Source organism: Trachypithecus francoisi, unplaced genomic scaffold (genome assembly GCF_009764315.1).
Source record: "Trachypithecus francoisi isolate TF-2019V2 unplaced genomic scaffold, Tfra_2.0 Lachesis_group17, whole genome shotgun sequence".
NCBI classification, from domain to species: domain Eukaryota; kingdom Metazoa; phylum Chordata; class Mammalia; order Primates; family Cercopithecidae; genus Trachypithecus; species Trachypithecus francoisi.
The window spans coordinates 60266510-60283903 of NW_022681462.1; the positions used below are offsets into that span (position 1 = coordinate 60266510).

General features: G+C 44.5%; 1 protein-coding gene across 1 annotated transcript in view; it reads right to left on the bottom strand.

Moving 5' to 3' along the window:
• Positions 1-16585, bottom strand: part of MSH2 (mutS homolog 2) — a 75311-nt gene extending 58726 nt beyond the window's left edge. Inside the window, exons 1-6 of the mRNA XM_033175788.1 lie at positions 16250-16585; positions 11161-11315; positions 9362-9640; positions 7116-7262; positions 5283-5432; positions 3272-3405 (exon numbers count right to left, since the gene is read on the bottom strand). Of these exons, the coding sequence (XP_033031679.1) occupies positions 3272-3405; positions 5283-5432; positions 7116-7262; positions 9362-9640; positions 11161-11315; positions 16250-16460 (1076 nt within the window). The 5' untranslated portion in view covers positions 16461-16585. The remainder of the gene's footprint in view (positions 1-3271; positions 3406-5282; positions 5433-7115; positions 7263-9361; positions 9641-11160; positions 11316-16249) is intronic.
• Positions 16586-17394: the final 809 nt, after the last annotated feature.

The following is a 17394-nucleotide window of genomic DNA, read 5'->3' on the forward strand; positions in this document are numbered from 1 at the left end:
GCTCATGCCTGTAATCCCAGCACTGTGGGAGGCTGAGGCAGGCAGATCATCTGAGACTGGGAGTTCAAGAGCAGCCTGACCAACATGGAGAAACCCTGTCTCTACTAAAAATGCAAAATTAGCCAGGCATGGTGGCGCATGCCTGTAATCCCAGCTACTCAGGAAGGCTGAGGCAGGAGAATCACTTGAACCCAGGAGGCAGAGGTTGCGGTGAGCCAAAATGGCACCACTGCACTCCAGCCTGGGCGTCAAGAGCAAAAGTAGGTCTCAAAAAAAAAAAAAAAGAGAGATAAACCAGCCTGGGCAACATAGTGAGACCTCATCTCTACAAAATGCAGAAAAAAGAAGAAACAAACAAATCCTGCATAAGAAATGTATCTTTTTCTTTCTAGTCTGTGGTATTTCAACATTTGGCCTTGAAAGCCACAGGCCCTCCCCACTTGCTGCTAAAAATTATTGTCACCAAGAAAAAATATTTCTTCTTACCCCACAGGTGGGGTAATAATCAGATAATATTTTGACTCATAAAGCCATTCTCACAGATGTTATTTCTAATGAACAAGTCTTGTAAAACCATTAGATTTTAGAAATTATTGCTATGTCCTGTGAAAGTAACCTTTCCTTACCCTCTTCTTCAAAAATCTACTTTGATAGCTTGCTTTCTAAAAAGTGTTACTCTGGTAATTATATTAAGTGACATTTCAGGTTTCTAAAGGGTCTAAACACATGCATCCTGCAGTTCTTAAACCAGAAGGGGATCACTGACACTTCCTCTATTCCCATAAACTGGAAATTAAAAATATAACCAATGGCCTATAAGCTTGAGTGTTAAATCATCAATCACTTCCTTTAAAAAAATTAAAAGAGTAGAGAGAATAGACATACTTGTTTTGCTTGTGTAGGCCCAGACTCTGCTTGGAAGGATGTTCAATAAACACACACTGTTGCTCCCAGGGCAGGTGGTGGCAAAATACAATTGGAAATGTGACCCTGGAGCCATGCAAGACAGAGGCTCTTTATGGAGCTGACAGAGAAGGGTGGGTGACTTATCACTGTATATCCACCTGTCCTTTTTCAATTTTGACACATATAAATGTAACTACTTATTCACAAATAATAAAAATTACAAATTGTAAATTGCCTTAATTACTTGCAAATTACCCAGTCCTTCCAATCTCTTTTTTTATTGATACTTCATAATTATACACATTTGGGGGTTTATAATATTTTAATACATACTCAAACCAGAGTAACTGAGATATCCATCACCTGAAACATTTATCTTTGTTTGGGAATCCAGTCATTCCAATATCGTTTTTGTTGCTGTTGATTTTAGGTGTCTTTGTTTGTTTGTTTGTTTTTGATACGCAATCTCATTTGTGGCCCAAGTTAGAGTGCAGTGCACGATCTTGGCTCACTGCAACCTTTGCCTCCCAACTCAAGCGATTCTCGTGCCTCAGCCTCCAGAGTAGCTGGGATTATAGGCACACACCACCACGCCCATCTAATTTTGTATTTTTAGTAGAGATGGAGTTTCACCATGTTGGCCAGGCTGGTCTCAAACTCTTGACCTCAAGTAATCCACCCGCTGCGGCCTCCCAAAGTGTTGGGATTACAGGGGTGACCCACCGCATATGGCCTGTTGATTTTTGTTTGAGACAGCATCTCACTATGTCACCCAGGCTAGAGTGCTGGGACATGAATACGGCTCTTTGCAGCCTCGACCTCCTGAGCTCAAACAATCCTCCAGCCTTAGCCTCCCAGGTAGCTGGGACCACAGGCACATGCCACCATGCCCAGCTACATCTTTAAAAATTTTTTGGGGCCGGGCACGGTGGCTCAAGCCTGTAATCCCAGCACTTTGGGAGGCCGAGACGGGCGGATCACGAGGTCAGGAGATCGAGACCATCCTGGCTAACACAGTGAAACCCCGTCTCTACTAAAAAATACAAAAAAAAAACTAGCCGGGCGAGGTGGCGGGCGCCTGTAGTCCCAGCTACTCGGGAGGCTGAGGCAGGAGAATGGCGTAAACCCAGGAGGCGGAGCTTGCAGTGAGCTGAGATCCGGCCACTGCACTCCAGCCTGGGCGACAGAGCCAGACTCCGTCTCAAAAAAAAAAAAAAAAAAAAAAAAAAATTTTTTGGTAGAAATGGGGTGTCATTTTGTTGCCCAGACTGGTCTCAACTCCTGGGCTCAAGCAATTATTCTGCCTCAACCTCCCAAAGTGCTGGATTATATGTGTGAGCCACCGTGTCCAGCCTCAATTTCTTTTTTTTTTTTTTTTTTTTTTTGAGACAGGGTTTCACTCTATTGCCCAGGCTGGAGTTCAGTGGCACAATCATAGCTCACTGCAGCCTCAAACTTCTGGGCCCAGGTGATATTCCCACCTCAGCCTCCCAAGTAGCTCGGGCTACAGGTACACATCACTACACTGAGCTAATTTTTTTTTTTCTTTTGTAGAGATGGTGTTTCACTGTGTTGCCCAGGCTGGTCTTGAACTCTGGGGCACAAACAATTCTCCCATTACGGCCTCCCAAAGTGCTGGAATTACAGGCATGAGCCATCGCACCCAGCCTCAATTTCTGGTTCTAAATCACTAAATCCCACTCCTCTTCCCCAACAAACCTGGCGTCAGAAATCACCTTAAATTCATCAAGTAGTACTTACCTATATTACACTTCACTTAAATTTTAAAACTTGTATCTAAAAGAAAAGACTGAAATAGAATATATTGAAATACTAGTAATTTTTGGATAACAGAATTATATAACCTTTTATTTCCACAATTTTAAAGATTTTCTGACATATATGTTTAGGTCACCTTAAATCTTTTCTAGAATAAAGAGTTAAGTGCTTCCTATATATCAGACCTTAAGTATTTTATGTATATTAAATCATCTCATGCTTATAATCCTATGAAGTAGCTGTTTTATTAATGTCATTTTAAAGGTGAAGAAACTATGACATAAAGGTTGAGTAATTTGCCCAAAATTACACACAATATGAACAAAGGTACATTGGCTCCCAAGCACATATTCGATACCATACCATCTCAAATAAAATAAGCTTTTTTTTATAGTGAAAAAAACTTATTTTAAAAAATATGAGTTCTTTAATCAATCTAAATCATTACTACTCTATTACTATGTAGCTCTCTGTACAGTTAAATGGTAAGATATACTTGCAAAACTGTGTATTACAATAAGTGGCAAAATCATGTGGATAACTGCAGGTTACATAAAACTAACAAAAGTATGAACTAATAACATACCTCTCCTCTATTCTGTTTTTATCCATGAGAGGCTGCTTAATCCACTGGTTAACAAGTCTTTGTCCTTGAGGGGTTTTACACTTATTCAGCAAGGCAGCCAGAGACTGAGAGCCAGTGGTATCTTCAACAGAACCCTAGTAAACAAAAAATAAAATAGAAAGAATGGCACATTCATTAGTGAAAACCTTACTATGCCATGAAAAACAGAGAAACAATAACATAATATTCTTCAAATATTAAGAAATTTCCACAAAAAGTTCCTCTTCCTAAGACCAACTTTCAACCTCTTAATCCGTATGTTCAGCTGTACATTTCTCCCCCAGCCAAAACCACTTTATAATTACTACAGTTTTATTTTTTATTTGTTGAGACAGGGTCTCACTCTATTGCCCAGACTGGAGTGCAGTGGTGCCATCCTGGCTCACGGCAAGCCAGAACTCTTGGGCTCAAGGAATCCTCCCACTTTAGCCTTTCAAGTAGCTGAGACTACAGGCGCATGCCACTAAGCCCCGCTAATTTTTTCTCTTTTGTAGAGACAGAGTCTCATTATGTTGGCCAGGCTGGTCTCAACTCCTGGCCTCAAGTGATCCTCCCAACCTGGGCTCCCAAAGTGTTGGGATTACAGGCATGAGCCACGTCACCCAGCCACTTACTGCAGTTTTAGACATAAAGCTTCTTAGAATGTCATTTTAAATTGCTAGGCCAGGCGCAGTGGCTTACGCCTACAATCCCATCACTTTGGGAGGCTGAGGCAGGCAGATCACCTGAGGTCAGGAGTTAGAGACCAGCCTAGCCAACAAGGTGAAACCTCATCTCTACTAAAAATAAAAAATCAGCTGGGCATGGTGGCAGGCACCTCTAATCCCAGCTAATTGCCCAAACCCGAGAGGCAGAGGTTGCAGTGAGCTGAGATCACACCACTGCACTCCAGCCTGGGCAACAAGAGACTCCATCTCAAAAAAAAAAAAAAGAATTGCTATTAGTAGTAGTACACAAAATTATTCATAAAGTAAGGACTAATACTACATAGATAGCTTGAAACTAGAGGAAAAAAAAAAAAAAGCAATTAGAGAGCAAGGCACAGAGGTGCACCTGTAGTCCCAGCTACTTTGGAGACTATGATACAATTGCTTGAGCCCAGGAGTTCGAAGCTGTAGTACACTCTAATGGCACTTCCTGTGAATAGCCACTGCACTCCAGCCTAGGGAGCGTATACAGTGACACCAGCCTCTTTAAAAAAAAAAAAGCCTTGAAAAAAAAATAGCAGAGCTTGGTGGTTCATACCTGTAATCCGAGCTAGTACTCCAGAGGCTAAGGCAGAAGAATCACTTGAAGCCAGGAGTGCGTGAACATCCTGGGCAACACTGTGAAACTCCAACTCTGAAAAAATGTTAAAATTAAGCAAGCATGGTGGCTTGTGCCTCTAGACCCAGCTACTCATAAGGTTGAAGCAGGAGGATCGCTTGAGCCCAGGAGTTCAATACTGCAGTGAGCTATGATCTTGCCACTTCACTCCACCCTGGGTGACAGAATAAAGCCCAGTCTCTAAAAATGTAAAAAGTAGGCCAGGCGCGATGGCTCAAGCCTGTAATCCTAGCACTTTGGGAAGCCGGGGTGGGAGGATCACCTGAGATCAGAAATTTGAGACCAGCCTGGCCAACATGGTAAACCCCTGTCCCCCTGTCCCTGCTAAAAATATAAAAATTAAGCAGGCATGGTGGCAGGCAACTGTAATCCCAGCTACTTGGGAGGTGGAGGTTGCAGTGGGCCGAGATTGTGCCACTGCACTCTAGCCTAGGGGACAAGTGAGACTGTCTTTAAAAAAAAAAAAAAAGTTAAAAAGTGGAGTGGGGGAGGGGAGAGAAGAGAAAAAATAGCCATTTGAAGCTACTTATCTAATCCAATTATAATACTATTTCAAAATATTTTAGCTCCTTAATAAAATTCTTCAGTATATGTCAATGAAAACATTTTTAAACCATTCAACATTTTTAACCTTTTTTTTTTTTACCTGAAAAAGGTTAAGGGCTCTGACTGCTGCAATATCCAATTTCATGTACTGGCTGAAGTCAAAAGTAGTCAGTTCAAACTGTCCAAAATTGGAATCATCTGATAAGAGTTCTAAAAACTTGATTACCGCAGACAATGATGAAACTGCAACCTAAAATTAAGAATTTAAAATCAAAGATTTCTATACCACTGGATCCAGTTCTAAAGATTTTCAAAAACAAATGCAAAATGAAAATAAATTCTGAACTCCATCATCTTCCTTGGTGTTCCTTCCCAGTCCAAACCAAGAAAACCAAAGGTTAATCTCTTGAGATATGAAAATGGTTTTTACAAGGTGAAAATTAATGGTAATCGCAGCATTATTTATAATAGCCAAAAAAGAAAATTACCCAAATGTCCATCAAAACTAAAATGGGGGCCGGGCGTGGTGGCACATGCTGTAATCCAAGCACTTTGGGAGGATGAGGCGGGCAGATGACTCGAGGCTAGGAGTGTGAGACCAGCTTAGCCAACATAGTGAAACCCCGTCTCTATTAAAAATCAAAAATTAGGCCCTTTCAACCTTGTGAGGTTAGAGTGAGAAAATGGTTATCTATGGGAAAGTGGGCCCTCACTGGACAACAGATCAGCCAGTGCCTTAATTTTGAACTTCCCAGTCTCCAGAACTGTGAAATAAAAATACAAAAATTAGCTGGGCATGGTGGCACATGCCTGTAAACCCCAGATACTCAGGAGATGAGAAAGGAGAATTGTTTGAACCCAGAAGACGAAGGTTGCAGTGGGCTGAGATCACACTATTGCACTCCAGCCTGAGCAACAAGAGCGAAACTCTGTCTCAAAAACAAAAAAGAACTGTGAAAATTAACTGTAATCACAGGAGTATTTGTAACAGCCAAAAATGAAAATTACCCAAATGTCCATCAAAATTAAAATGGGGGTTGGGCAGTGGCTCACGCCTGTAATCACAGCACTCTGGGAGGCCAAGGCAGTGGATCACCTGAGGTCAGGAGTTCGAGACCAGCCTGGCCAAAATAGCAAAACTCCCTCTCTACTGAAAATACAAAAATTAGCCAGGCACAGTGGCATGCAGCTGAACCCAGAGGCAGAGGTTGCAGTGAGCTGAGACTGCGCCACAGCACTCCAGCCTGGACGATAGAGCAAGATTCTGAGACTCCATCTCAAAAAAACAAAAAAAAAGGTTAAAATGGGGAGAGTAGCAGTGGCAGGGGGAAGGGAAGTAAAAGGGATAAATTCTGACATGTTTGTGCTATGAAATATGAACGCAAAAATCCATAACTACACTCAATGATATGGATAAGTCTTACAAATATTGAATGAAAGAAGCTAGAGAGAATATATGATATAATTCCATGTATATAAACTATAAAAACAGGCCGGAGGCGGTGGCTCATGCCTGTAATCTCAGCGCTTTGGAAGGCCAAGGTGGGCGGATCACCTGAGGTTCAGGAGTTTGAGACCAGCCTGACCAACATAGAGAAACCCCATCTCTACTAAGAATACAAAAAAAGATTAGCCAGGCGTGGTGGCACATGCCTGTAATCCCAGCTACTTGGGAGGCTAAGGCAGGAGGATCACTTGAACTCGGGAGGCAGAGGTTGTGGTGAGCCAAGATTACACCATTGTACTCCAGCCTGGGCAACAAGAGCGAAACTCTGTCTCAAAAAAAAAAAAAAGCTTACTATCATTGATACACAGCTTAGGTTTTGAGACAAATATGACAAATATCCTTCTAAAAAGTCACTATAATTTACATATTATTTATATTATATATTTACATTATATATATTGTAATTCACATTTATAATCCATATACCTGATTCTCCATTTCTGGCAATACAGCACTATTCATCTGTTCTCCCTTTTTGCCTTTCAACAACCGGTTGAGGTCCTGGTAAATGTCTTTTGTGGAAAAGTCAGCTTTTTTTCTTTCTGTGATCAGAATCCCTCCTCTTTGAATAATCTATTTTGAAATAAATAGTTTAAACTACTATGAAAAAAGGAATAAGAAAAGCAATAATGAAAATTATAACAGATAAGTATAGTGATAACAGATTAACCTACATTAAATGTTTACACAATGTGCAAGACATTGATAATATGATGTACTGACACACTTTTTATATCAATAAACTAAATTTTCATCAAAATATAAAATTACATTCACATAAAGCTTTCAAAAATTAGTCCCAACTGTAACAACTCTTTTTTTGTTTTGAGACAGAGTCTCACTGTTGCCCAGGATGGAATGCAGTGACACAATCTTGGCTCACTGCTACCTCTGCCTCTCAGGTTCAAGCAATTCTCCTGCCTCAGCCTCCCAAGTAGCTGGGATTACAGGAGCAAGCCACCATGCTTGGCTAGTTTATTTTTCTTTGCATTTTTAGTAGAGACAGGTTTTTTTTTTTTTTTTTTTTTGAGGCGGAGTCTCGCTTTGTCGCCCGGACTGGAGTGCAGTGGCCGGATCTCAGCTCACTGCAAGCTCCACCTCCCGGGTTTACGCCATTCTCCTGCCTCAGCCTCCCAAGTAGCTGGGACTACAGGCGCCCGCCACCTCGCCCGGCTAGTTTTTGTATTTTTAGTAGAGACGGGGTTTCACCATGCTAGCCAGGATGGTCTCGATCTCCTGACCTCGTGATCCGCCCGTCTCGGCCTCCCAAAGTGCTGGGATTACAGGCTTGAGCCACCGCGCCCGGCCGAGACAGGTTTTCACTATATTGGACAGGCTGGTCTCGAATCCCTGACCTCAGGTGATCTGCCCGCCTCAGCTTCCCAAAGTGCCAGGATTACAGGTGTGAGCCACCGCCCCTGGCCACAAATAACAACCCTTAACAGAACTATTACTTGTGGAAAGTTGCTTAGATACAATCTATGCTAAAAATGTCCATCACATGTGTTATCTCCAGCGGTGCTTATGGTACTTGAAGACCACAAAAAGTAAATAATCCTTGGGAGATACAAACCTTAAGAAATATCCAGGCCAGGTGCTGTGGCTCACGCCTGTAATTCCAGCACTTTGGGAGGCTGAGGTGGGGGCGGGGGGGGATCACCTGAGGCCAGGAGTTCAAGACCAGCCTGACCAACATGGTGGAACACTGTCTCTACTAAAAATACAAAATTGGCCAGGTGGGGTGAGGCATGCCTGTAATCCCAGCTACTCGGGATGCTGAGGCAAGAGAATCGCTTGAACCCAGGATGTGGAGGTTGCAGTGAGCTGAGATCAAGTCATTATACTCCAGCCTGGGCACCAAGAGTGAAACTCCACCTCAAAGAAAAAAAAAAAAAAAGAAGTATCTAAATAATAAACTACATGCCTATAACAAATGACACAATCAAAGGTGAGCATGGTGACTCATGCCTGTAATCCCAGCACTTTGGGAGGCCGAGGCAGGTGGATCACAAGGTAAGGAGTTAAAGACCAGCTTGGCCAAGATGGTGGAACCTCACCTCTACTAAAAATACAAAAATTAGCTGCATGTGGTGGTGCACACCTGTGGTGGTGCACACCTGTAATCCCAGCTACTCAGGAGGCTGAGGCAGAAGAATTGCTTGAACCTGGGAGGCGGATGTTGCAGTGAGCCGAGATCGCACCACTGCACTCCAGCCTGGGCGACAGAGAGAGACTTGGTCTCAAAAAAAAAAAAACAAAAAAAAAAAAATTAAATCACACAATCAGAATTTAGTTAAAATAAATAGCAAAATAACAGGCTAAAGTTCCACTCGAACTATCAAAACATGCTAAAGAACTGCATCTTATTTGATAAAACCATAATTATAATTACAGTGATATTTACTGTAATAATTACTCTTTTGGAACACAAGACAGAAAAGAAAGGGAGGAGAAAAGATCTGAGGTAAAATAAATCTTACACAAGAAACAGCTTGTTTTAATGTCCAATTAAATATACAGTTTCTGTCAACGTAAACATCAAAACATTATTTTAATTAGATACAAAAAATAGAGTTTTTTATTATTTTTCCTTAAATAAAACAGTATCATGTCAATTAAAGAGCCTTTCCTAGGCCTGGAATCTCCTCTATCAGTAGACTCAATCTGCTTACCTGTCTCAGTTTCCCCATGTCTCCAGCAGTCTCTCCTCCAGGTAAAACACATTCCTTTGGTCCAATCTGGATGAGGAGAGCCTCAAGATTGGAGAACTGATCATTATCAGGGAATTCACACAGTCCTAGCTTCCTCTGTATGGAATCCACATACCCAACTCCAACCTGTCTCTGGCCATCAACTGTGGACATTTTAACACCCACAACACCAATGGAAGCTGACATATCATTGTTACCAAAGAGAATGTCTTCAAACTGAGATAGATTGCCAGGAGAAGCCTAAGTAAAAATAAAATTTCAAAAATTTAACAAACTCTTCAATGTACTTTAAAATTTTACTAGCAAAAAGGAAAAATCCAAACTCAATGAACCTTATTAATAAAATGCTTTCTTTTTTATTTTGAGATGAAGTCTTGCTCTGTCACCCAGGCTGGAGTGCAATGGTGCAATCTCAACTCACTGCAACCTCTGCCTCAAGGTTTCGAGCAATTATCCTGCCTCAGCCTCCCGAGTAGCTGGGAATACAGGCGCACACCACCACGCCCAGCTAATTTTTGTATTTTTAGTAGAGATGGGGTTTCACCATGTTGGCCAGGCTGGTCTCAAACTCCTGACCTCGTGATCTGCCTGCCTCGGCCTCCCAAAGTGCTGGGATTACAGGTGTGAGCCACCACACCTGGCCAATAAATTGTTTTCTTATAAAAAATAACTGGCCGAGTGCAGTGGCTCACGCCTGTAATCCCAGCACTTTGGGAGGCCAAGGCAGGCAAATCATGAGGTCAGGAGATCAAGACGATCCTGGCCAACATGGTGAAACCCTGTCTCTACTAAAAATACAAAAATTAGCCAGGTGTGGTGGCACGCACCTGTAATCCCAGCTACTTGGGAGGCTGAGGCAGGAGAATCACTTGAATCAGGGAGTCAGAGGTTGCAGTGAGCCAAGATGGTGCCACTGTACTCCAGCCTGGCAATAGAGCAAGACTCTGTTTCAAAATAAATAAACAAATAACTGCTTGTGGTTGGCACAGTGGCTCACACCTGTAATCTCAGCACTTTGGGAGGCCAAGGCAGGCAGATCACTTGAGGTCAGAAGTTCAAGATCAGCCTGGCCAACATGGTGAAACCCCATCTCTACTAAAAATACAAATATGTGGCACTCATTTGTGGCCAGCCTTACCTATTATAAGGATCTTACAAATATTTGTCTCTATTATGACCTTAGTACTGGCCCTGCCCTCCCCTTCCCTGGCCCTCCCCCCTCCTTTTCCCATCCCCTCCCCTTCCCTCAAAAATTATCTATCTAATCTATCCCTCTATAGAGATGGGATCTTCCTACATTGCCCAGGGTGGTCTCAAACTCCTGGACTCAAGCAATCCTCCTGCCTTGGCCTCTGAAAGTTAAACTGTGACCTCAATCTCCTGGGCTCAAGTGATCCTCTCACCTCAGCCTCTTGATTAGCTGGAACTACAGGTGTGTGCCAACAGCCTCGGCTAATTTTTTTAAATTTTTTTATCTTCAATAGAGATGAGGTTTTACTATGTTGGGCAGGCTGGTCTTGAACTCCTGGGCTCAGGCAATCTGCCTGCCTCAGCCTCCCAAAATACTGGGATTACAAGCAAGAGCCACTGTGCCCAGCCAAGCTGCAACTTTTTAAAAACCACATGCTAATTGCTACTAAAGTATCTCAAAGCATTCTATTATCACAATTTACTTAAAATACTAAAACACAATTAAATTCTTCACATTTTTATTTTTCTACTCTTAAAAAAATAAGTAAATTAAAAAGGAAGATAATTACCTTATATGCCAAATACCAATCATTCTCCTTGGATGCCTTATTTCCAGCTCTGTTCTTATAAACTTCAACTCTATACTGACGAACCAGAAGAAGATCTTTTACAAAAGATTCAAAATTCATTTTACTAAGCACAACACTCTGCAGATTCTTTGCTCCTTAAAAAAAAAAAAAAAAAGTACATTACAGATTTGAGATATTACATGTTCAAGCACTATATTAGTCGGACTTCACACTGCTGATAAAGACATACCAGAGTCTGGGAAGAAAAAGAGGTTTACTGGATTTACAGTTTCATGTAACTGGGGAGGTCTCACAATCATGGCAGAAAGCAAGGAGGAGCAAGTCATGTCTTACATGGATGGCAGCAGGCAAAGAAAGAGCTTGTGCAGGTAGACTTCCATTTTTAAAACCATCAGATCTCATGAAACTTATTCACTATCACAACAGCATGGGAAAGATCCATCCCCATGATTCAATTATGTCCCACCAGGTCCCTCCCACAACACATGGGAATTCGAGATGGGATTTGGGTGGAACACAGCCAAACCATATCATTCTGCCCCGACCCCTCCCAAATCTCATGTCTTCACATTTCAAAACCAATCATGTCTTCCCAACAGTCCCCCAAAGTCTTAACTCATTTCAGCATTAACTCAAAATACCACAGTCTAAAGTCTCATCCAAGACAAGGTAAGTCCTTTCCACCTATGAGCCTGTCAAATCAAAAGCAAGTTAGTTACTTCCCAGATACAATAGGGTACAGGCATTGGGTAGATACAGCCATTCCAAATGGGAGAAATTGGCCGAAACAAAGGGGCCACAAGCCCCATGCAAGTCCAAACCCCAGCATGGCAGTCAAATCTTAAAGCTCCAAAATGATCTCCTTTGACTCTATGTCTCACGTCCAGGTCACGCGGATGCAAGAGGTGGGCAACCGCAGCCTTGGACAGCACTGCCCCTGCGGCTTTGCAGGGTACAGCACCCCTCCTGGTTGCTTTCATGGGTTGGCGTTAAGTGTCTACAGCTTTTCCAGGCACATAGTGAAAGCTGTCTGCGGATCTACCATTCTGGGGTCTGGAGAATAGTAGCCCTCTTTTCACAGCTCCACTAGGTGGTGCCCCAGTAGGGACTCTGTGTGGGGGCTCTGACCCCCCATTTCCCATCTGCATTGCCCTAGCAGAGGAACTCATGAGCACCCCACCCCTGCAGCAAACTTCTGCCTGGACATGCAGGTGTTTCCATACATCCTTGAAACATAGGCAGAGGTTCCCAAACCTCAATTATTGATTTCTGTGCACCTGCAGGCTCAACGCCACCCGGAAGCTGTCAAGGCTTCAGGCTTGCACCCTCTGAAGCCATGGCCTGAGCTCTACCTTGGCCCCTTTCAGCCATGGCTGGAGCAGCAGGCCACCAAGCTGCTAGGCTGCACACAGCATGGGAACCCTGGGCTGGCCCATGAAACCACTTTTTTCTTCTAGGCCTCTAGGCTTGTGATGAGAGGGGCTGCCATGAAAACCTCTGATATGCCCTGGAGACATTTTTCCCATTGTCTTGGGGATTAACATTGGGATCCTCATTACTTATGCAAATTTCTGCAGCTAGCTTGAATTTCTCCTCAGAAAATGGGATTTTCTTTTCTATCACATTGTCAGGCTGCAAATTTTCCAGACTTTCATGCTGTTTCCCTTCTAAAACTGAATGCCTTTAACAGCACCCAAGTCACCTCTTAAAAGCTTTGCTGCTTAGAAATTTCTCTGGCCAGATACCCAAAAGAATTTCTCTCAAGTTCAAAGTTCCACAAATCTCTAGGGTGGGGCAAAATGCCACCAGTCTTTTTACTAAAACATAACAAGTGTCACCTTTGCTCCAGTTCCCAACAAGTTCCTCATCTCCATCTGAGACCACCTTAGCCTGGATTTCATTGTCCGTATCATTATCAGGATTTTGGTCAAAGGCATTCAACAGGTCTCCAGGAAGTTCCAAACTTTCCCACATTTTCTGGTCTTCTTCTGAGCCCTCTAAACTGTTCCGACCTCTGCCTGTTACCCAGCTCCAAAGTCACTTCCACATTTTCGGGTATCTTTTCAGCTGTGCCCCACTCTACTGGTACCAGTTTACTGTTTTAGTCCATTTTCACACTGCTAATAAAGACATATCCCCCAGCTGGGCGCGGGGGCTCATGCCTGTAATCCCAGCACTTTGGAAGGCCGAGGCAGGCAGATCACGAGGTCAAGAGATCAAGACTATCCTGGCCAACATGGTGAAACCCTGTCTCTATTAAAAATACAAAAATTAGCTGGGCGTGGTGGCATGCACCTATAGTCCCAGCTACTTGGGAGGCTGAGGCAGGAGAATCGCTTGAACCCCGGAGGCAGAGGTTGCATTGAGTCGAGATTGCGCCACTGCAGTCCAGCCTAGCAACAGAGCAAGACTCTGTCTCAAAAAAAAAAAGACACCTGAGACTGGGCAATATACAAAAGAACAAGGTTTAATGGACTTATGGTTCCACATGGCTGAGGAGGCCTCACAATCAATGAGGAAGGCAAAGACGAGTAAATTACATCTTACATGGACGGCAGCAGGCAGAGAGAGGGCTTGTGCAGGGAAATTCCCGTTTTTAAAACCATCAGATCTTGTGAGGCTTATTCACTACCAGGAGAACAGCACAGGAAAGAGCCACCCACATGATTCAATTATGTCCCACCAGGTACCTCCCACAACACGTGGGAATTCAAGATGAGATAAGGGTGGGAACACAGCCAAACCATATCAAGCACCTAACACAATGCTAACCCAAAAACTTCCAGTGTTTTCTCAGTAATTTATTCATTTAATAAATTGTTTACGAAGCACTATTATATGTGCAGGGACTATGGAAGGTAATAGATATAAAATAGTGGATAAGCATAGACCCTCTGCTTATATGGAGTCTACACATAAAAATCAAAAGTTCTAAAGATGATAACTTTTTAATTTTTTTATAGAGATGGGTCTCGCTGTGTTACACAGGCTGGTCTTCAACTCCTAGCATCAAGTTATCCTCCCACCTCGGCATCCCTAAGTGCTGAGATTACAGGCACGAACCACTGCACTTGGCCTGTCCTTTCTTATAATTTGTTTTAAAGTCTTTTTTTTTTTTTTTTTTGAGACGGAGTCTCACTCTGTTGCCCAGGCTGGAGTGCAGTGGCAGTATCTCCGGCTCACTGCAAGCTCCGCCTCCCGGGTTCACGCAATTCTCCTGCCTCAGCCTCCCAAGTAGCTAGGGCTATAGGCACCTGCCACCACGCCCGGCTAATTTTTTGTATTTTTAGTAGAGATGAGGTTTCACCATGCTAGCCAGGATGGTCTCGATCTCCCGACCTCGTGATCTGCCCACCTCAGCCTTCCAAAGTGCTGTGATATTTTTAGTACAGGCAGGGTTTCACCGTGTTAGCCAGGATGGTCTTGATCTCCTGACCTCGTGATCCACCCACCTTGGCCTCCCAAAGTGCTAGGATTACAGGCAAGTGTCACTGCACCTGACCTGTTTTAAAGTCTTATGTAAAATCTATGTAGGTCAGGTGCACATTGGGAGGCCAAGGTGGGAGGATCACTTGAGGTCAGGAGTTTGAGACCAGCCTGGCCAACATGGTGAAACCTCATCTCTACTAAAAATACAAAAAACTAGCTAGGTGTGGTGGCACATGCCCTTAATCCCAGCTACTTGGGTGGCTAAGGCAGGAGAATCGCTTGAACCCAGGAGGTGGAAGTTGCAGTGAGCCAAGATTATGCCACTGAACTCCAGCCTGGGCGACAGAGTAAGACTCGGGCTAAAAAAAAAAAAAACAAAACAAAAAAACTTCAGACTTTTAATTGCCTACAGCATAAAATTCCAACAGCTCAACACAACATGAAAAACCTTTTGTCATCTAACCCCACCCACCTGGGCCAGTCTCCACACCTTCCTTTTCTACACCACCAACGCCAATCTACCTCCTTTCAAGCCCTCTCCCTAGCAAACCTCTAGTCCGCCAAGACTCAGCGTGGACTTTGGTGTCTCATACAACGCCTCTTCCGACGTCTCCAGTTTTTGGCGATCCTGCCTCCGCCTCTCTTGCAACCTCACACCCATAACCCTCCAACTTGAATTGTAATATTTTCTGCCTTGCTCTCCAATAGTGATCTCTATGACAGTAGAGGTATTTCTTTCTCATCTAGTGTCCATAACCCTGCCTAACACATTTCTATCTAACGAATGAAACCTTTTGCATCAGGAGCATTGCATTTGCACTAGTCCTCTAGTCAGGACTAGAACCCACAACTCTACTCCCCCTGGGATGCTCTTTTCATTAGCATAACTACATAGCTGCAAAAAAGCGCAAAGACAACAGGGAGAAAAGAGGTTAACTAGGCCTATCCAGAACATTTGGCCCACGTAGGGTGAGACGTTTGTAGCTTTCCAGGGAGAGAGAATGCTGGATAGATGGGGTCGGGTGACGGAGAGCACTGAATGCTGAGCTAAAGCAGATAGCGTCCATGACTAGCCCAAGGTCACACGTTAATAAGCAGCCCAGCTCCAGAGTCCGTTGGTCCTGACCACTTCATCATACTGCCCCTCAAGGGCGCTCCATTACCAGCCCCTTAGCTGGACCGGCGGTATAAATGGGAGCGTCGTGGGAGCAGAATTACGTGGATGGCATGAAAGGGTCTCCTAAACCCCCTCTATTTTAAATCTCACTCCTGGCTGCTGTTTGTAATAAGAGATTCTGGCCGTGTTTCTAATGAGCGCTACATGTAGGGCCACGGCGAGGAATGCAACTGCTGGAAAATGAACTAGAACAATGCATTAAAACGGCTGGCACGACGTAAACACTCCGTGATCACAAGTTCAGATCCGGGACGGCTGGAGAGGCACGGGTTTCAGGGCTGAGGGGGGCGTCCCTCCGGAGCCAAGCAGAACCTGGGGACGGCGGAATTCCCACCAGCACAACGTTCCGCCCCCGTGCCTCCGCGCTGGAGAGGCTGCTCACCACCCACTTTCTGAGGAGAGAATAGAGCCGCGCCACAGGGCCCCGGGTCCCCCTACAGCACGCGCCGTCCTCGCCCTCACCTGCCGGCCCCATATACTTGATCACCCCCTGGGTCTTGAACACCTCCCGGGCGGCCAGCAGCGCGTCCTCGCCATGAGCCGTATAGAAGTCGCCCCGGTCGAAAAGGCGCACCGTGGTGGTCGGTTTCTCCGGCATGCTCTGAAAGAAACGCACGAAGCCGACCTCGGCCGCGCTCTCCAGCTGCAGCGTCTCCTTAGGTTGCACCGCCATGTCGGAACCTCCTCACCTCCTGGCAGAAGGAACTGCGCGACCCCACACCCACTATGCTGTTTCCCGCCTCCCCTCCCACGTTCCCCGAGCGGCGTCCGGCCACGGCGGCCACACCCAATCAGCTTCCAGGGCTGCGTTTCGGTGGGTAGGAGTCTGCCGCGGCAACCAATCATAAGCAGACGCTGCCCAGCTTCCCGCGCACACTGGGGACTTTAGCTACTGCGCATGCCTGCGCCTAGGTCGCGCGCAGACCCGCAGACCTGCATCCTTGATAGAAAGCAGTTCTCAGTGTTTTCTCAGGCCCAAGGCTTGGAGCCCCTGGGTGGGTGGATGCAAGGGTAGGCAGCCACTAGGTGGAAGATTTCCGGCAAGTACTGAGCTCGTAATGTGCCCGGAAGCATGGGAGTAACATCAGAAGGAAACTTGAAAACAAAACAAAACAAAAAAAACTAGCCTTCCTCCTCCTCCCAGTATTTTGTTGAAACGTATGCCCCTCTCCAACTGCCCCTCCCTTTTTCTTTTTAAGCAAACTGCCAACATCGGGATTACGGGTTTATTCTACACAGCCTCCTTAACTGCTGCCTATTAGCCACATTATCGTTTCGTCCACTCGTTGATGATTCACTCATTCAAAAACATTTATATGGCCTGCTGCGTCCCAGACTGCTCTTGGCTCTGAGGATCACCAGTAAAAAGAAAAATCACTGCCTTTATTCTGCTTACATTCTAATATGAGAAGATTCAGATAATGAATATAGCAAGTAAATGAAATGGTACGTTAGAAGATAAGCGTTTGTGGCCCGGCGCGGTAGCTCACGCCTGTAATCCCAGCACTTTGAGAGGCCGAGGTGGGCGGATCACTTGAGCCCAGGAGATTGACACCACCCTGGGCAACATGGTAAAACCCATGTCTGTGATCCCAGGTATTAGCGGG